Raw genomic sequence first — 20,897 nt, forward strand, 5'->3', positions numbered from 1 at the left:
AAGTTCCTTTCCACGTTGGCTCTGGAATTCACCTAAGGTCAAGAGAAAGAAAAATAACTGGGGAAGGTTCCGTTCTTCCTCCCTTTTGGGATTTCTTACTTCGCATGCCTAGATCATAGGAAGGCAGGCATGACTTACGGTTCAGACAGTTATAGCTTGGAGCACATGTGAGCCAGAGCAGGAACACAGGAGGCCAGAGAAGAAGGGTCCCCCCAGAACTTCACAGTTAAGGTTAAGCCAGCCAGAGGCGGGGGCAGTAATATGTCCTTCTTGGGGACATGGTCACACTGAGTCACACGGGGAATAACCTGTGAAGTTTTGGCCTTGGAGCCAGAGACAGCCACCTGTTTAGTGTCAGAACTTCCAGGGCAGGACGACAGTATCTATGAGGACCTCCAAGGCAGGACCCAGAGTTCTTTGATGAAGAAGCATGATTTTAACTATTCTCTGTGTATGTGTAGAAAGAGAAACACACACACATAAATAGGGTATTTTAAAAGTAAAATAACCATGATACCAAAAAGAACTATGCAATCAATGACTCTCAATCCCATCACCCTCAAATAATCATATTAGCAATTTGGAGCCTTTCTTTCTGTGCTTTTCTGTGAACATAGTTTCATATGTTCTATAATTAACTTAGTTCATTTTCATATCCTCTTGTTTTTAACATCACAGTGTTAGCATTTCTCCCGTTGCTATGATGTTTTTCTTGCCATCATTGTTATGGTTACATAATAGTCCAATAGGGGCTATACCATAAATCATTTAACAGTATCCCTGATAATTGTTTATACTATTTCCAGTTTTTGCTTTTATGAGTAATCCTACAAAGAACATCTAAATATGGTTTGCATTATTTTTTTAAAGGAGATCCTTAGAAGTTCTAGACGAATTAGTAGATCAGAGACCATTCTGATGACTCAACAATAGATGTAGCCAGTTTTTTGTTAGAGAAAATTATTTTTATTGATTATAAAAGTAAATACATTTTTGGCACCTATACTGTGCTCTCTCAATACCATTTTTCACTGAAGGGAACCAGTCATTCCTAGAGAAATAACTAATTCCAGGTCTGAGGAGATATACAAGATGAACCTGGAACATCAAATCATACAAAAAGCAAGACTATGAGAGTCATATAAAAAGGACTTAGGAGCTGTAGCAGGTTTTATGGTACAAAACAATATGTCCAGGTCCTAAGCCCTGGTACCTGTAAATGTGACCTAATTTGGGAATAGAGTCTTTAAAGATGTAATTAAGTCAGAATCTCAAATGAGACAGTCTTGCATTTAGGGGAGCCCTAAATCCAATGACCGGTGTCCTTAGAAAGGAGAAAGTGAAAAGTGAAAGTTGCTCAGTCGTGTCCAACTCTTTGTGACCCCATGGACTATACAGTCCATAGAATTCTCCAGGCCAGAATAATGGAGTGGGTAGCCTTTCCCTTTTCCAGGGGATCTTCCCAACCCAGGAATCGAACCTAGGTCTCCTGCATTACAGGTGGATTCTTTACCAACTGAGCTATGAGGGGAGCCCTTTAGAAAGGAGGGAGAGACTTAACACACTAAGACATAACGAAGATGCCCACATGAGGGAGGCAGAGACTGGAAGGATGCATCTATAAACCAGGGAACACCAGAGGCTGCCAGCCACCACCAGGAGAGAGAGGACAGGCATGAGATAGTGCTACTTCAGAGCCCCCAGAAGGAACCAGCCCTGCCAGCCCCTTACCTTGCGCTTTTGGCCTCCAGATTCTGTGAGAGGATACCTTCCTATTTTAAGCTACCAAGTTTGTAGTAATTTATTATGGCAGCCCCAGGAAACTTATTACAGGAGCCAGCTTTGCTGGTCAAAGATGAGACATAAAAGTATCACTGAGAAGATTAGCTACAGTGGATTGAAAACATCAAATGTGTTTAAATCCATTTGGTTACAATGATATTTTTTTTAATTCAGTTACCACGTTGGAAGATACTAAGAAATCACTGATATGAATTGAATATTGGCAAAAAGAGGGAAAGTTCTTAACCTGCTTTGCCTACCTGACTTGTAGCTCAGGATAACCAAATCACTGACAATGGGTAGTGTATCTTTATAGTGGATTTTCAGCAAATAAATGAAGAAGAAAAGATAGAATTCGAGTAGCATTCTTTTATACCTCCTTAATGGAATAATGGATCTGTCATTGACCATCAGTGATTGCTGACTTTACAAAAAGAAAAGCAAACATCAGTTATCTCTTGATGGAAGTACACAGCATCATCATGAAGGAGTTTTCTTTCTGTCTTTTATTTTTAACTGTGCCATGCGGCTTGTGGGATCTTAGTTCCTTGACCAGGAATTGAACCCAGGCCACGGCAGTAAAAGCTCTGAGTTCTAACCACTTGTACCACCAGGGATTTTCCATGAAGGGGTTTTCTTTAAAAAAAAAAAAAAAAATCTGGGGTGTCCCTGGTGGTTCAGTGGCAAAAAATCCATCTGCCAATGCAAGAGACACGGGTTCAATCCCTGGTCCAGAAAGATCCCATATGCCATGGAGCAACTAAGCCCATGTGCCACAACTATTGAGCCTGTGCTCTAGAGCCCAGAAATGACAACTACTGAGCCCACGTGCCCTAGAGCCCAGCCTCCACAGCAGGAGAGGCCACTATAATGAGAAGCCTGGGCACCACAACTAGAGAAAAGCCTGCGCAGCAACAAAGACTCAGCACATCCAGAAATAAATAATAAGTAAAATCTGTATCTGATCAAGCTACAGTTTACAGGAAATACAAGGGACAGAAGAACTTGCAATTAGTACCTTGTGGATACAGTCAGTAAAATCATACCATGAGAAAAGCTACAAGGCAAACAAACCAGTTTCCTTAAGAAAAAACACAGAGGGTTGGAGTTGGGGGGATGCAAGAAGAAATGAAGGGAGAAACCGAAGAGACTTGAGAATCCAAGCAATAAAGAATTGAAAAATAATACTTAAAATACAGTGCCAATAATGTGTCAATACCAGTTCATTAATTGTAACACACTTACTCTTAACAGCTGCATAAGTGTGCCATTCATTCCTCTAAGAGCTCTTTATGAAGCACTTTTCAGGCACCAGGCACCGTATTTGGTATTAATTCACAGTGGTGAACAGAGTAGACAAATTTCTTACCATGGAACTTAGGACTAATAGAGGAGCCAGATAATATAAGTAAGGAAGTTTTGTGGGAAGTTCTAGGAAAGAAACAGATGTTGCAGTGCTAATAGAGATTGCCTGCTGAGGTAGAATAGTCAAGGAGGGCCTCCCAGAGAAGGTAATAATGAAGTGGAGTCCTGAGTGTTGGAAGGAGGTTGCCTGGAAGGGCTGGGCACTGGGGAGTGGCAAAACAAGGGAGCTGGCTTGGTAGGACAAGCAGGGAGAGGGAGAGGAAGCAGGAAGTGTAAAGGCCCTGAGAAGGAAAAGACCCTAGAGTGTTCCAGAACCTTAAGTGGTCACTGTAATTGAAGCCGAGCAGGCAAGGGTAGGGGGAGCAAGATGTGGGCCAGAAAGCTAGAGAGGACCCACATCTTAATTAGAAGTTGGGATAGTTGGGTTTTATTTTCAACGTAATGGGAAAAAGCAGCTGACGGGTTGAAGCCGTTGTGAGCCTGTGCCATAATTTGTCTCCTCAGTCCCTTACAAACGTGCAGATTGTTTCTAGTTTTTCACTAATATGAACAACACTAGAATGTGAGCTTTATGAGAAGAGGATCTTATCTGTTTTTGTTCACAAACTACATCATGACAGAGCCTGGTACAGAATAGATTAGTCTCTCAGTCGTGTCCGACTCTGTGCGACCCCATGGACTGTAGCCCACAAGGCTCCTCTGTCCATGGAATTCTCCAGGCAAGAATACTGGAGTGGGTTGCCATTCCCTTCTCCAGGGGATCTTTCCAACCCAGGGATCGAACCTGTGTCTCCTGCATTGCAGGCAGTTTCTTTACTGTCTGAGCCATCAGGGAATCCTGGCACAGAATAGGCTGTCAGTAAATATCAGTTGAGTTCAAGGCCACTGCAAAGAACTCCCGTACATCTCTGTACCTTGTTCTCATCAGTCATTGAAATATCTTTCTAGATGCAAAATTGCTGGCCGAAAGAGAGTATATATTTAAATGTTTGCTTTTTAAATAAATTGCCTTCCCAAAAAGTTACATTAATTTACCCACCCCTAAGAGGTATTTTTAAATTTAAGACAAAACATTGGTTATTCATAGAGTTTCTGTGATAAATGGGTTTGGGGCTGCTCAGTGAAGCGATTCCTGGGATGTTTTGAGATATTTACAATTCCCAGTCAGTTGTATTTTTCTTCGAGACGGCTGGGAGCTCAGCCAGTTTCCCTCCCTCGGCTGTAGGCTGATGGAGGCAGAGACCGTGTTCCTTTTGTTTACCTCAGTATCCCCAACACTTTAATATGGTGGGGAAATGGTCCATCCCAGCGCTCAGGGAAGACTTTTGATTTTATTGCCACCTACCCCCAAAGGCTTCCAATGTTAGTGGGTGAGCCTGCAATTCACAGGGCAGGGAGTAATCTAAAAATGAGGGTCTTTTTAAAATTAAATTTGATTAGGACTTCTCCGATGGTGCAGTGGAGAAGAGTCTGCCTGCCAATGCAGGAGACATGGGTTCCATCCCTGGTCTGGAAAGATTCCACCTGTCGAGGGGCAACTTAAGCCTGTGAGCCCCAACTACGGAAGCCTGTGTGCCTAGAGCCTGTGCTCTGCAATGAGAGAAGCCACTGCCAAGAGAAGCCTGTGCACCACAACAAAGAGTAGCCACTGCTCGCTGCGACTAGAGAAGGTCCCAGCAAAACAGCAAAGACCCAGCACAGCCAAAAATAAAGATGAAATAAACAACTTTTAAAAACTAATTAATTAATTTGTTGGTGTGTCATGAGAACCAAATACAGCACAGGGCCAGAGAGCACAGGTTCTGGAGGAGATTCAGTTCCCTCCCCCCCCCCCCCCACTCACAGAGCTGGGTAGGCCATGCCTCCACACTCTCATCTGTCAAGTGAGGATCATAATAGAGTCTTCTTCACAGGGCCGTGAGAATTAAATGAGCCCATACACGAAAAGTGCCCAGAATGGTACCCGAATCATCACACTCGGTAAATGTGAAGTAGGCTTACTACGGTGCTCCTTCCGATGACCACTAAGCGTGTTTCTCTCTCTCTCTCTCAGCTGGAAGAGAAACTCAAGGAGAAGGTCGACGTGAGTCTGACTGAACGAATCAATCTGACTGGAGAAATGGACACGTTCAGCACGTGCGTACTTGCAAGTCTTCTCTGGACTCTACCCTTACCCTGCGCAGAGCAGTGTGTCTCAGGCCATCAGCTCAGGTCACTGCAGAACCTGAGAGGTTCCCAGAGCCTTCTGTTGGATCAGGATTATCTTCTCCACAAGCCACTAAGGAGCCTGAGAAGTTGGTGCAGCTGACCCATATCCTGCCTCCTCACATGCAGTCATTCTTAGCTTACAGGGGTTTTATTGCTGCAGTATCTATAATAATGGCCTTCTCTGGTGACTTAGCAGTGAAAGAATCTGACTGCCAATGCAGGAGACTTGGGTTCTATCCCTGGGTCAGGAAGATCCCCTGGAGAAGGAAGTGGCAACTCCCTCCAGTATTCTTGCCTGGAAAATCCCTTGGACAGAGGAGCCTAGCAGGCTACAGTCCATGGGGTCACAAAAGAGTTGGACACGACTTAGTGACTAAACAACAACAGCAGTCTAGGATAACAGGGAAGAAGAACTTTCCCACCTCAGCCATCCCTGCAGGAAGGTCAGGTCCAGGGCCTCCTGTCTGCCCTCAATCCACAGAGGGCCAGCCTCACCTCCAGTGTTTCAGGATGTAAAGGGTGAGCGACCTGATTTTAGCCATGAAGGCAGGTGGAGGAGTAGGCAGGGCACGGATGTATTTGGGGTGGGAGGGTGTCTGTCCAAGGAGTTCAGATGAAAGCCTTTGGAATCAGTTCTTGCCCTGGTGCCACCTGGCAGAGTTTTGTCATGGTCTTTAAGTGAGATTGGGGAAGGAGAAGCTTCAGCTTTCTCATCGGCCACTTAACTGAGGAAAAATCCAGGTCCTCTTCTTAGGTCATTTCCTCTCTTTCTCTCAACCTTTTTTTCCCTCCAAGGTCTGATTTAAACATTTTAGGCAAGCGTGTACTTTGGGAGGAGTGAAGAGGGATTCTGGGCATAGCAGCAGGGGAGATGAGCCACGGGATCTTGTGTCCTAACCGAGTGGGGACACACCCAAGCGAGACCAGACACACAGCTAGAAGGAGGGTGGAGCCAAGATGCTTCTCCTTGTCATTCATTCCTTTTTGAAATAAACTCGAGTTTTTTTGATGAAATGGTGAAGCTAGGTTTTGCACAGGTGCCTAAAACCTTGGCAAGGGGCTGTGTCAGTGGGTCATTCACAAGTCACTTCTGTAAGCCATGACCACAGTGGTGTGTTTGACTTGCAGTGTCATCTCCAGCAGCATTCAGCTGTTGGTTCAGGACCTGGATGCTGCCTGTGACCCCGCCCTTACAGCCATGAGCAAGGTAAGCTTTCAGAAAGTGCTGCCTCCTGAACGTCAGAGAGTGGGCACAGGTGGTCTCTCCCGGTCCTCACCTGTAGCTCCTGCGGGCTCTCCAGTGCTTAAAGCACCAATCAGGAGGAGAATGGAGCCCTCCAGGAGTTTCCACAGGTGCTCAATTGATCTTGCACCTGAAGTCAGTTGTTTGTCCTTTGAGAATGAGACGGAGAGCAGGTATGCTTCCTGAGTTTGAAGGAAAGGTTGCCTTTGGTCAGCATCTGACATGTGCGGAAAGCCCTTTGTGTGGCCTCCCTAGAATGGGTGAAAGTGAAAAGTTGCTCAGTCGTGTCTGACTCTTTTGGACCCCGTGGACTGTAGGCCACCAGGCTCCTCTGTCCATGGAATTCTCCAGGCAAGAATCCTAGAATGTGTAACCCTTCCCTTCCTCAAGGCATCTTCCCCACCCAGGGATCGAACCTGGGTCTCCTGCATTGCAGGTAGATTCTTTACCAGCTGAGTCACCAGGGAAGCCCTGGTGGTGGTGTGCTTAAGGCAGTCACTTCTAACTCATCTTCATTCCTGCCACTCAGAGGTTTTTCCAACTCTTTCTGAATTCTGGTGACTGTGCAGGGTTATTTGATCAGGTTGCAGACCCTGGTTTTCTTTTCTTTTAGATACTTATTTCATTGCAGCAGGCAGGATCTTTAGTTGCAGCATGGGGGATCTAGTTCCCTGACCAAGGATCAAATCTGGGCCCCCTGCGTTGGGAGTGCAGAGTCATAGCCTCTGGACCACCAGGGAACTCCCACCTCTGGTTTTCTAGTATCATGGGTCCGTCAGCCCTCAGTCCCCTGGCCTCTCCCTTGGCATTTCCCATGCCTGGCCTCATGTTGTTCTTTGGCATTTAGATGCCTGTGTCTTTTCTCCCTAATGTAAATACCTTGAGTGCATGGACCACAGAGAATAGAGAAGACTGTCATATTTGTTGATTAAGCTGGAAATAAGCAATTCTTCATTGATATTTTTTCCCCCTTAACATCTATTTATTTGGCTGCACCAGGTCTTAGTTGTGGCATATGGGATCTAATTCCCTGCCCAGGGATCAAACCCAGGCCCTCTGCATTAGGAGGTCAGAGTCTTAAAGACTGGACCACCAGGAAAGTCCCTCATTGATTTCTAAGCCAAATAACACAAAGCCGTCCACTCTTTGAGCCTTCTAGAGCAGTGGTTGGCAAGCTACAACTGGTGAGCCACATCTGGCCCACTGCCAGATAAAGTTTTATTGGCACACAGCCACACTCATTCATTGTATGTTATCTATGGCTGCTTTTGTGCTACAACAGCAGAATTAAGTAACTGCAGCTGAGACCAGATGGCTAGCAAAGCGTAAAATATTAACAGTCTGGCCCTTTACAGAAAAAGGTTTCCAGTGCCTATTCTAGAGTCATAGACTTTTGTAGCATTCTTACAAATTCTGCAGAAAGAACTTCTCAGGGGCCTACTGGCCAGTAGCAGAGTACAATGGAAAGAACACTGGCTTTGAGTCAGACAAACCTAACTCCTCATTTTTCCTTTGGGCGTGTTGAGCAAATAACAACCTCTCTGGGCGCAGGTTACCTCATCGGTATGTGAAACAGGGGGCTCTGCCTCCCAGAGCGTTGTGAGAATGGAGACTGGCCAACAAACGTTAGCCCTCGTTCCCTGTGGTCAGGAGGAGTGGCCATGTCACAAGGTTGTGTAAGCGAGACACTCGGTCTGAATTTGGTTTTGTAGTAGATTGTAAATATTTAAGAAAAAGAGAGGTTAATACCCAAACTTAAGCTTCAGGGGTTTTTAATGATGCTCAGTGGGGAGTCCTGAGTAGCCAGTGTCACAGAGTTTCCTTTCAAAAGGCTGATCCTTTCACCAGTCAGAGGTGAATGTGTATTTCCAGCATCCGAGTATTTACAAGCAGAAGACTCGGAGCAGGCAAACTGAGGCTCACTCATTTTCTTAGAGAGACGTGACTCTGAGGATTGATTCTGCAGGCTCTGATTATCCTCTCACTGCCGGTGAACGTTCCCGACATCCTGAGCATGATCTGCTCCAGCTGCCTCCTCTCCTGCCCGCCACACAGCTTAGGTCAGAAGGCAGCTGGGGAAAGAATGTCTACATTTACCAAAGGAAGACCGAATTGGGTTTTTTGTGGGTTTTTTTGTCTTTTTAGTAAAATAGCAGTTGGAGGGGCCTTAATGCTCCAGGTGTTGCTTATGTGAACTGTCATTCCATTAGGTGGGTTTCCTGCAAACTGCCCCCACCACCCATCTCTCCCCCAGACCCACACCAGCAAACACTCACAGAGACCATACCTCCAGAATCTTTTGTTTATATCACAGGAAAACCACAGACGTGGGAACGCAGCAGCTGGGAGGCCATTACTCTGTGTCTGAATCTTCTGGAGTTCTAGCAAAATGAAATCCATGTGATGAAAATGACCAGATATAAACAAGCCAAGTGGTCACAAACCGATTCAACAAATACCCTGCGATTTGTGCCTGCACTCTGTTCTGTGTAGTTTCTTCAAGGATTTTTTAAAAACTTTTGTGATCACGTTTATTCTTGTCTGTAATTCCATCATTTTTGCTGCTAGTTGAAGAGTTCAATTCAGACTCTACCCAGAGCAAGGCTGGGAAAGTCGTGCACTTTATTCCAAGGTGCTTGTTGTTGTTGCTGTTCAGTCGCTCAGTCGGGTCCAACTCTTTGTGACCCCAGGGACTGCAGCACGCCAGGCTTCCCTGTCCTTCACCATCCTCCCGGCGTTTGCTCAAACTTGTGTCTGTCTGAGTTGGTGATGCCATCAGTTCACCATGAGTACGTGGGTTTATTTTTGGACTCTCAGTTCTATTCCGTTGATCTATGTGTCTTTTCTCATGCTAGGGCCACACTGTCTGATGAGTGTAGATTTCTAGTAAGTTCTAAAATCAGGAAGTATGAGTCTCCCAACTTAGTTCTTTTTCTTTCAAGATTGTTTTTGCTATTTTGAGTGTCTTGCAGGCTCACTGTTGTTTGTCTGATCCAGAGTATCTTTCTCCCTCAAGACACCATGGCACTTATATTAAGTCTCTACTTTGTTGTACAATTATTTTTTCTATCTCTGTCTCCCCTGTTAAGCTGTGAACAACAACTTGAGGGCTGTATCTTCATTTTTTGATCTCCCCAGCACACCACAGTACTTGCTTAACAGTAGTACTCCTAGAGTGACTTTGCAGGTAAAGAAAGCAGAAAGAACAAAAGTTTATAGACACTCACTTCACCAAAGAATGGTGACCAGATAAGACAAAGGTGGTAACTCTACTGACCAGATTTAGCTGGGTAGAGCTGGCAGACAGTAGGAGACTCAGGCATCTTTATTGGAAGTGGCAGGATCATAGAAGCCTTGAAGCCTTCAGGCACATCCAGGTGCTATTGAGGATGAGGTGACGATCCCCAGTGGTACTTAATAGCCAGGATTCTTACTTCACCAAGTAGCATCCTGGAGCAGATTGAAGTTGGAAATAGGAAATCCCCACATGTAGCTATTTGCTCCCCAGCTGTGGGCAAGAACACTGCTGCTAGTGAAAGAGAGAAGAACACAGAGGGGCAAATTTGGTAGAAAATCCACAGGAATGGCTTTAAACGGGCCAAACCCACAAGGAGGAAGCACAATACAAGCAAACTTTAGTGGTTTCTCTGAACCTGTGTAACCTTGAGGTAGTGTTTTTGATGTTATGTCAAAATTACCCTTCAGACCGCTTTCCCCTCCCAAATTGCATTATTTTCTCAGACGAGCTCCGTGAGATGATTAGTAAATTGCTGTTTACAGAGCGCTTTACCAGGAATCAGCACCCAAAGGTGTTAACCGCGTTTAATTCTGACAAATATATAAGGTTCCTGTGTTAGTTCCTTCTCAGTTTCACAGATATGGGAATGGAAACTCATCAGATCTCTTAGTTAAAATGCAGCAGAGCCAGGATTCAGACTCAGGTCTCTGTGCAGTAACACACCACACTTACAGAGTAAGTTAGTCTTTTGGCATATGTGGAAACTGAGGCAAAAATCAGCCCACGTAATTTGTCTAAAAACAGAAGAGTGACGACAGTGTGTGCTCGGTCCTGGTGGGTTCACATGAGCGTGTTTTCACGCTTACTTGAGCATGAGCTCCTCAAGCATTCAGAAGCATCCTGTTAGATACTGGTCTTCAGCTTTTCTCAACCTGACACCATGACTTTCCTATAGGGAAGAAAACAGGTTGAGCAGCCAACCCAAGTATTGCAGCCTGCTCTGCACGTTTCTCCAGAAAACTAACGAATTATCATTCTGGCATGTGTGTTACTTGGTTTTCTTTTTCATAATAAGTCCAAGGCCATAGAGCTTTATAACAGTAAAGCCAAAAATAAAACCGAGTCTCCTGATTCTTGAAAAGGAAGTTGTTTGGAGTGCTTTGGTGGAAACCATATGAAGAGTTCTGTCTTTTAAATGTAATTTCTGTGAATTCTTAAGAATTCATATGTCTCTGACAGATGCTGATGTTCAGTGTAATTTCTTTGCCTGTTCAGTCACAGAAAGTGGTACTCAGTCGTGGAAGGTATTGTAACTTTTAACCCCTGATGTGTACATGTTGTGTAACAGAAAGGGCAACAATAAGATTGCCATCCTACAGAATGAATGTGGCAGGAAAAGGTCAGTGAGCACAGTCTTACTTCCTTTTGTTGTCCAGAATAATTGTAATTCTTGAGCCTCCTAGAAATTGGAAGCTAAAGAAAGCAATTCAAGTTTCCTAAAAAAAAAAAAAAAAAGTATGCCTGAGTGTGGCCTTACAAGTAGGATTTTTTTTTTTTTTAATCTCTTGCTTCCTTAAAGGGAACCATTTGTCCCATGGTCCTCCTCACTCTGTTCTTTTTCCTAGGGCTACTCACATCCCTAGGTTGAAAGAATCTAAGTCTCTGTCCAGAATCAAACAGATTTAGCTTTTAGCCCATTAATGGTAGTTTTAAGGGAGGAAAAAAAAAAAGAAAGAAGAAACTGAACAAATTAAATTTCCTTACAGTCTGGCAAGTAATTTCTGTTAGATTTCAAGATCGTGAACATGTACTCATTTAGGAGGCCGCCTTACTATTCCCCAAAGACATTTCAAAATAGCCAGAACCGTCCTCAAATCTGTTCTCATTTCCCTCAGTTATTAAAATGTAGATCTGTTTCAGGAGGCTCACAGGGCTCCATGGTTAGGAAATCCTCATTTCCATCTACCACCTATAATCAAGGCACATCTTTCTTCATAAAAGATTTTTTTTTAATGACCAAAGCAAATTAGCTTCATTATAGAAAATTACAGATTTTTAAAAAGAAGAAAATTTAAACCACCCATAATTCCAATTAACAAACATATTTCAGTCTTTCTTCTTATGCCTATATTTTCTTTATTTATCTTCATTTTTGGCTGTGCTGGGTCCTCATTGCTATGCAGGCTTTTCTTTATTTACGGTGTGAGGGCTTTTCATTGTGGTGGCTTCTCTTGTGGAGCACAGGCTCTAGGGCAGTAATTCAGAGCCTGGGCTCAGTAGTTGAGGTTTCTGGACTCTAGAGCACAGGTTCAGTAGTTGTGATGCATGGGCTTAGTTGCTCTGCAGCATGTAGGGTCTTGCCAGACCAGGGTTCAAACCCATGTCTCCTGCATTGGCAAGCGGATTCTTTACCACTGAGCCACCAGGAAAACCCTATGCATTTATTTTTAAATAAGCAAGCTTATGCTTTACATAATATATAACCTCTTTTTCTCATTTTGCAGGTTTTAATAGTTTTCTGTGCCTTTTGAGCTGAATCTGTGGTATTTTTTAGTGATTGCTTAGTACTCCATAGTACAGAGTATTTACTATTGAACTTGTAACAGTAGTTAACATTTACCATGGAAGTAATACATGCCAAACACTGTGTAAGAGCATCCCATATACTGTTTTTCATTAACTGTATAGATTATAGAGGTTATCATCATCCCAGTTTTATGGCTGAGAAAACTGAGGCTCAGAGAGTTTGGTCACTTGCCCAGGTCATGCATTTAGCTCGTTGCACAAACAATATTAGGACTCATGACTGGCGACTCCAGATCGCCTCATCTGAAGTACTGTCGTCTGTTGCCCCGACATGTATGTGATCATTTCACTTTTGATGGATGTTAGGCTATTTCCGGTTTTTCACATTTATAAATAGTCCAGCAATGGACAACTTTGTGTGGGTGTGTGTTTTCTGAGCATTCATAATTATTATCTTCAAATGAGTTGCCATAAAGGAGTTGCAGAGATTTAAAACTATGTAAAATGCAAAACTTTTTTGATATTTTCAAATCACCTGTAAGAAAGCTTGTACAAATTCACCTTCCCATTGGCCCAGCAGTGAATTAAAAAAAAAAAAAAATCTACTTAAAGCCTTTATTGCTCCACTTTCTATCCTGGATCTTACTGGTTTTCCTCCCAGAGTTAAGGAATGTGTATCCCTGAGCAAAGAAGTGAGAAGAGTTATCCTTTCCTTTTCTTCTGCACCACCATCACCACCACCACATCCTCTACTTTGGACAAGCTCATCTGTACACAGATTTTGCTTGCCCCAAATTTCCTTAGTTAATTTCAACTTCATTTCAGGTGGTAACACTTATTTTGGAAAGCAGCATGATAAAGTGGAAAGAAACAGGGACTTTGGAGTTAGTCAGACCAATGTGTAGATCTCATCCCTGCAGACTTATCAGTTCGTTAGGCCAGTCCCTGATTGTCCTCACATCTGTCTTATCATCCATGAAGCAGGAATAAGAATACCTCTTTCACTGCATAATCGTCATAAGCAGTAGGTTCACAGGAAAATGTCGATCATGGTACTTAGTACATAGTAGGTGCTCGGTAGAATGTTCCTTCCTCTTTTTTGTTCCCCACACAGTACTTAGTTGAGTGCTATACTTGGGGAAGGTGCCTAAAAACAGCACACGCTTGTTGTGTGAGTAAAAGTAGCCTGGACAGACATGAGGTGTGAGCGTGTGCTTGTGCGCGTGCCTGGGGCCAACATCCCAGCAGCCTTGCCCGTAACACTAGACTCTGATCGCCTGCGATGTTCCCAGACTCCACAGGTCTGAGTCTGCTCTGTACAGCTTTAGTTCTGAGATAAGATGAATATGAATTTGATGAATATGAATATGATGAATATGAATATGTGAATATATTGAATATATGAATAAGATATATGAATATATGAATAAGATGAATATGAATCTGAATTCTCGGTTGAGGAAAATTAATTTCTCAGGAGACCTCTGTGCACGTTTCACATAGCCATGGAGAAACACACATGCCGTAGTCAACTAGCATGGAGCCCCGTCCTCTGATCAGTGGGTGAGTCAGAGGTCTCTACTGCTCTGGGCATCTCCCCAGCCTTCCCTGTGAGGGGCCAGCACACTCTCTTTCCACAGGCACCAAAAACCACCGGGACTGGCAATGCCCTGAGCCCCACAGCCTCCCCCTGAGGCTGTGTGGGGTCCCTGGGACTCTGGTGTTGTAAATGGATCATTTCCTTGCTTGCTGTTTTTATCAATCCTACATCTTGGTTACTGCTTCTTTTGCAAACTTGTTCTTGTTCAAATAGCACCAATGGTATTCAACCCCACCCCACCTTCTAAACAAAAAGCGCAGAAGAAAAACCGTGAAGTATGGAGTTCTATGAAGTATGAAGCTCTAAAGGTCAGATGCAAAGTTCACCTGGAAAAGTTGGAGTCTGATTTCCACTAATGGCTTTTCAGGATGTTTGTTCTTCCAGTGCAAGCTACTGTTTTATGTCCCTTGATCACTGTGTATTTCATTAGCTTCTCCGTGAGAAACTGGGCTCCCCTTGAACTAAAGCTGAGTTAAGTACTGTTTTCTGTTTGTTTGAAATAATTAACACGTGTCTAGGAAGCAGCCCAGTGTAGTGCTTGGGTTTAAGATGGGCTTGGGCTGCCTCTACTCTGCCATTGATCAGCTGAGTGACTTTGGGCCTCTTCTCTTTGAGCCTTTTCAGTCTCCTTGTCAGTAAGACAAGATCTTACTGTAAGATCATGTCGGAATAGCAAAGGAGATGATGTGTGCCAAATGCCAGGCCAAATGACCTGCACACAGTAGGTCCTGACGTAGGTACATTGGCACATTCGAGTTACAACCCAAACCCTAAGTCATCAAGGGGAAAGATGGCAGAGCATCCATCCGAGGCTGTGGCTGGACTGTACCACTGCTGGCTGTATTTTGCTCATTTTTTAGAGAATAGTCTGAACAATGTCAACTTTTATTGTTTTCCAGTACTTTAAATTCTTTTCTTATTCCACAAAGCTGGCTTTTTTTTTTTTTTTTAATTTTTGTTAATTTTTGGCCACACTAAGTGGCATGTAGGATCTCTGTTCCCCAACCAGGGATCAACCCCTGTCCCTCGAAGTGAAAACACAGTCTTAACCACTAGACCTCCAGGGAAGTCCTGGGTTGACTTAAATTTAAACTCATGAATCCATTTGACTTTTGTTAGTACTTCATTTATCTTGACCGATGGAGTTCGAAATGGCCTAAGTATTCAGGAAAATTGGATCTTTCACCTAGATTTCCCAGTGTGGACGCATTCTAACATGGCCAGTGGTGGTCAAGAGGAGGCAGCTCTCCAGCGGGAACTTGAACTCTCACGCCGCGAGCTCCGTCTTGCCCAGAGTTGCTTGTAACCGATGACAGGGCATGTCACCACCACCGACTGTGGTTGTCTTCTGTCAATGGAGAACCATCGTGCTTAGATAATTGTTTACGAACTTTTCAAGCTGTTGAAACGTCAACTGCTGCCAGCTTGGAAAAGAGCAGTCATTACTATGGATGAGCTTTGCACTCGATGGAGGGCGGAGTTCACTGTGCGTTTTGTTCCCCTGGGGCCTTCTGCCGTGGAGCCGCTGACAAGCTGGGAGTGGAAGATGAAGTGTAGATGGTAACAGCACCTGCCAATTCTGGCCTCAGCCTGTGAGCTCATATAAGGCCCCCTAGGATGTTCATTGTTTGAATGGGTCACATCTTTAATATCAGGTGGGAAAAGAAGTCTCTTGAAACAGAAGAGGATAAGGAAAACATTAGAAGTAGCCAAAGCATTAGAATATAAAGTCAGTTCATATTAGACTTTTCTACCATCTCTGCGTCCTTTGCTTTTATTTTTTTCGTCCAGTAAAAAAATTAGAGGCCCTTTTCTTTCTGGAGCCTATTATGAAAGCTTACATAGACTTCATGTATCTGGGCCTTGGTTTTCTTATCTGTAAAATGAAGATGGAGGTGCCTTCCAGCTTTTGCATGGTTCCATGCTTACACAGACCCAAAGCTTTTAGGCCATAAATACCTGTTGATGTGAAGAAACATTAGGACAAAACATAGAGTCATTTGAGCTTCCCAGGAGCTGGGGGATCATCCATGTATACAATATGATTCTTTGAAACACATTCTCTCAGGATTGAATTTTTCCTTTTCCCAGGAGCTCTGTAAAAATAGTATTTTCTTGCCAGAGACATCAAGGCCTCAGAAAGTCTGCCTTCCTTCTATGAACATATTATACAGTTTGTGTACGGCTCAGGATCTTTTTAACAGGCAGCCCAGCTCCTTTCTGAGAGGCTGACCCTGCAGAACCCCATCTCAGTCCTGGCCGGTGGTGTGAAGCAGGCTGGGGGCTGGTGCCACCCCTCTTCTCCAGTGTTTCCGGGTGAGGTGGTGGTGGGGAGAGCACACCTCTGCTGCTTTTTCCATTTTATTGTGCTTGTTTTTCATTTCCCCTAACTGACCTCAGGTTGTGAGAACTGGAGCCCAGCAGGTCTCTCGTTTTTTTATTTTGTTTTTAATATGTTTATTTATTTGGCTGCGTCCAGTCTTAGTTGCAACACCCAGGATCTTCATCATGTCCTGCAGGATCTTCCGTTGTGCACACGCTTAGTGGCTCCATAGCTTGCAGGATCTTAGTTCCCCAACCAGGGATCGAACCCAAGTCCCCTGCATTGCAAGGTGGATTCTTAACCACTGGACCCCCAGGGAAGTCTCAGGCCTCTTGATTTTGTTCACAGCCTGCCTGGTCAGAGGCCAGTGATGCCCCAAACCTGCCATCCACACAGCCCCTGCCCTGTTCCCCACAGCACTGTCTTAACCTCTGACCTGCCCCTCATATTTACAGAGATGCTCTTTCCTTTCTCTTGATTAAAATCCCACATAATCTCAAAGGCTCTTGGAGTAAGAGTCTAATGTTTGATTATGGAAATTTTCAGTTAGATAGAAAAGTAGAAGAAATAAGCTACCAAAGAAAGCAGAGAAAATAAGCCACAAGGATATATTGTACAACACAGAGAATATGGCCAGTATTTTATAATGAATATAAGTGGAGCATCACCTTTTAAAATCATTTAGAAACTAACCCAGCACTGTAAATCAACTATACTTCAAGTTTTAAAAACTGTGAAACACTAGATTATACACCTGTCCCCTCACCTTCCCCAGTAATGGGTAGCGCTGTCCTCCTGCACAGGCTCTGAAGACTTGTCCCACCTTGTCTCCATTTTCAGATGCAGTGGCAGAACGTGGAGCACGTTGGTGACCAGAGCCCCTACGTCACGTCGGTCATCCTTCACATTAAACAGAACGTCCCCATCATCCGTGACAACCTGGCCTCCACGCGGAAATACTTCACGCAGTTCTGCATTAAATTTGCAAAGTAAGTCCTGAACACCTGCATCACTGGATGGTTCGGAATGCCGTGCTGACCACCAGCATGCACCCGATCCAGGTGTCCCCACCATCCAAATAGTTTTTTTGTACCCTAGAGAAGCATACTAATCACACTAAATTTGCTACTTAATGTGGTAAATCACAGTAACAGCAGTACAACCATCCACCCCCTCAAGAGAGGCAGAAAGGAGTCAGGGGGCTTCTGTCATTTGAACTACGTGGACATTCTGGTACCCCTGCCTCCCCCCAAGTTTGGATAATTAAAATTATTTTCCAGCAACTTCATGTATGTATTTTGTCTCACTGACTGGATAATAAGCTTCTTGAGGATGGGAACCGTGAGTTCTGTTCCTCTTGAGCCTTCTCTTCCTCCTCACCCATAGCGCTTATTACTGTGGCTACCAGAGTATATCCACTTGTGGACACCCGTGAGTCTAGGGAAGGTACTAGAAATCAGGAAGAGCAAGTCAGGGAACCAGTCCATTGCCAAGTAGGTGGAGTGAACACTGCCTGCGTGTCTCCTGCCCCGTCCTCCTGTGCGGATGCTTCTGGCTTGTTGTTGTAAAGCAGGGAGATGTTTTGGTCCTTTGCCAGTCAGCATCTGGCCGTAGCACCGTTTCCCCCAAGGCCGGACACCATGGAGGGTCAGTGCCTCCTCGGACCAATTATCAAACAAGCATTTTGGCAGACTTCGCAGGGAAGGGCTTTGGGAAGAACGGCCCCGTCCAAGCTACTGAAGTGAGGTTATTCTCATCCAGGTCCCTGAGGACAGTTTAGGGCTCCAAGTTTCTGTCTTCCCCAGATCTCTCCCAGTTTGTGTTCAATTAAGGCTTTCCTTCCCCCTCACACACAAGCCCCTAAAGAGTAGCAGTTACGGAGTGGCTGTGGCCTGAGTTTTAGTTCCCAGAGTGTCAGGAAAGGCCTGAGTGGACCCTCCCGGAAGGCATTAATGTGTGCAGGACAGCAGATGGGCCGGGAGCTGACATCCCTTCCACTCTTTGGGTGCTCATTAGCGCAGGTTAAAAGCCCTGCTGATAAATCACACTGTGACACTCCCCATAACTCCCAGTAGGAACAGCGTCTCTATAAAAATTTACTGTAGCCAAGAATCTCCAGTGCTGTTGCACAGGAACCTGATGGAGCTGATGTTAAACCGAGGAAGGGGTGTGTTTACTTCACTAGTCCCAGCACCAGTTCACCTTCTCTCAGTGCCCTTGGCTCTCTCATTAAGCCCATGCTGGGGGAGCTGGGCATAGGATGCCATCTCTCACATCTGGAAAAGTTTAACCTGTAATCTAGAAAGTGGATCCTTCATTTAATCCATGGTACCCTCTCATCACTGTAAAATCCCAGCTGAAGACCAGAACCTTCAGGTGGGGGCTGTGAGAAGACTCTTCTTCAGCCAAGAGCAGTCACTGCCACCACTGCGAGGGTCTGGAGGAGCCCCTTGCAGTTACACCTCACGTTGCTGGAACTCTTCCCCCAAAGACGTGTCCCTGATCCTTATGCTTTCCCCACCCCTCCTCCTATAGTCCAGCACACAGAGCCAGATGAAGCACATGATCAAAACCTACTTAGTTTGAAGTAACTTAGGTTATAAACTGTGTGCCGTTGCAGTTAGCTGTAGTTCAGTCTCATGGTACTTTTTGGCCTGACTCCAGTTGAGAGCAGGAAGAATCCATGCCACGTAGTCCTTTGTTCTCACTGCCTCCTGATCAGTTAGCTGGCCTTCCCCTAGATCTGATCTCTGGGGCTGACATTTCTTTCCCTCTAACTTTTTTATCTCACTATTGGTCTCTGAAGCAACAACAGTCTCTGTTATTTAGACATCAAGATCAGCCCCCTGGTAGAAACTACTGTTTGAACCACAAGTGACTTCCCTCATCCACTCAGTGGATTCTCCTCCATTCAGTAATGGGGATGATGAGACAGATCTCTTAATAGTGATTGGGAGGAAAAAAAATGAGAAGTCATATAAACTTCCTGGTAAAGTCCTGGTACCAAGCCGACATTTAAAAAGTATTAGCTGCTGCCATTATTATTTATTGTTCATTCAGCATGCAGCCACTTGAGCACCCACTGTATTCCAGCTGCAGAATTCAGTGCTTTGACTAAGTACACGTGGTCCCTGGCTTCATTTGCCTTACGGTCAAGTGGAAGGAAATAGACATGTCAGCAAATAAGTATAACCGAGTAGGTTATTTATTAGGTTGGAGGTCTGTGGACTCTGCAGAGTATGGTGGAGGGGACTGAGGAGAGGCTTCACAGGAAAGCTGTCCTTGAGCAGAGTCCGGGAGATATGTGTGTGTCCTGACCCACAAGGCGGTGGGGAGGCATTCCGGGCAGAGGGAGCAGTGTGAGCAGAGGCACGGAGGATTCAGATTGCCTAGAGTCGTAGGATCTGCATGGGGCTAGACAGTCGAGGAAGGTCTGTCTGCAAGAGTTGTGATCAGAGGAGGGTCCTGCTCATATTTGCATCTGAAATAAATCCCATTAACGGCTGATGGATTAGAAATGATGAGGCTGAAGGCTGGGAGACCAGCTAGGAAACAACTGAGAGAGCTCTAGTGAGAAGGAGAAGCGCAGCAGCCGAGGACGGTCAGGAAGGGTGGGTGTGGGTGTTGAGGGAAGAACTGAGAGCTTACTGGATTTTGTGGTTGAGGGCAAGTCTGTGGCTTCTGACTTGAATGCCTGCACAGACGAGATCTAGTCTCGGAGCCTGGATCCAGGGTAGGGCAGAGTCTTGGATGTGTGGGGGTGGAGGTGCCAGTGCCATGCCAGTGGGCTCTCCAGTAGGTCTCTGGATATCAGAGTGGCACAAACCTTCTGGAAAAAATGTGGAGAGAGCAAAGAGGATGGCGGGCATGAGTCTGAGAGCAGCTTGTCAAGTGAGGAGATGGGGAGGCTGGCCAGCCTTTACCTCAGCCTCCAAATCTTGCTTTCAGCCATGGGCCCTGTGTTCTCCTGGTCTTCGAATCTGGCCTGATTTTAGGCATTTCTGGTTCCCATGCCTTCTGTTCAGCAGCAATACAACTCAGCCTTCCCTACTCAGGGCTCTGCAGGATTTTCTTTAAAAAAACCCTCCTGACCTGTTAAAATTATATTCTCCCTTTCCCCAGATGAGCATCATCAGTTCACCTGGCCCAGGTTGCCCTTCAGTCCCCAGTAAATTTTTTGGAGATTGTGTATTTTGTTCTCTGATCTGACAGTTACTCCCTTAGCAATTATTTCCTATTTTCGCATTTAAGATCCCATAACCACCTCATGTATCTTTGGTTGTCACATCCATTAGGATGTTTTCAGCTACTCGTCATAGAAGGCATGACTCAAACTGACTTAAACAGTGAATTTTTTATTTCATATAACTGAAGTCTGGAGATGGGACAGATCCCAAGATGCAGTGGTTCAGCAATGTTACTGAGGACCTAGGTTCTTTACTGACCCTGCTCTCCTTGGGCCTGGCTTCATCCTTAGAACAGTGGGAAAATGACAGCTCTAGATGTTAAATCCAAACACACAAACAGGCTAAAAAAGAAGAGAGTCCTGCCCCCGCTGTGCAGTGAAGTCCTTCCCTCCCCCTGGCTTGGATCATGTCCTCGAATTGTCAGC

General features: G+C 44.8%; 1 protein-coding gene across 1 annotated transcript in view; it reads left to right on the forward strand.

Moving 5' to 3' along the window:
- The window catches only part of VPS53 (VPS53 subunit of GARP complex), a 125,313-nt gene that overhangs the window by 84,772 nt on the left and 19,644 nt on the right, over positions 1-20,897 (forward strand). The window contains exons 16-18 of the mRNA XM_061389534.1: positions 5,201-5,283; positions 6,484-6,562; positions 17,126-17,274. Of these exons, the coding sequence (XP_061245518.1) occupies positions 5,201-5,283; positions 6,484-6,562; positions 17,126-17,274 (311 nt within the window). The remainder of the gene's footprint in view (positions 1-5,200; positions 5,284-6,483; positions 6,563-17,125; positions 17,275-20,897) is intronic.

The sequence above is a fragment of the Bos javanicus genome, chromosome 19, assembly GCF_032452875.1.
Source record: "Bos javanicus breed banteng chromosome 19, ARS-OSU_banteng_1.0, whole genome shotgun sequence".
NCBI lineage: Eukaryota > Metazoa > Chordata > Mammalia > Artiodactyla > Bovidae > Bos > Bos javanicus.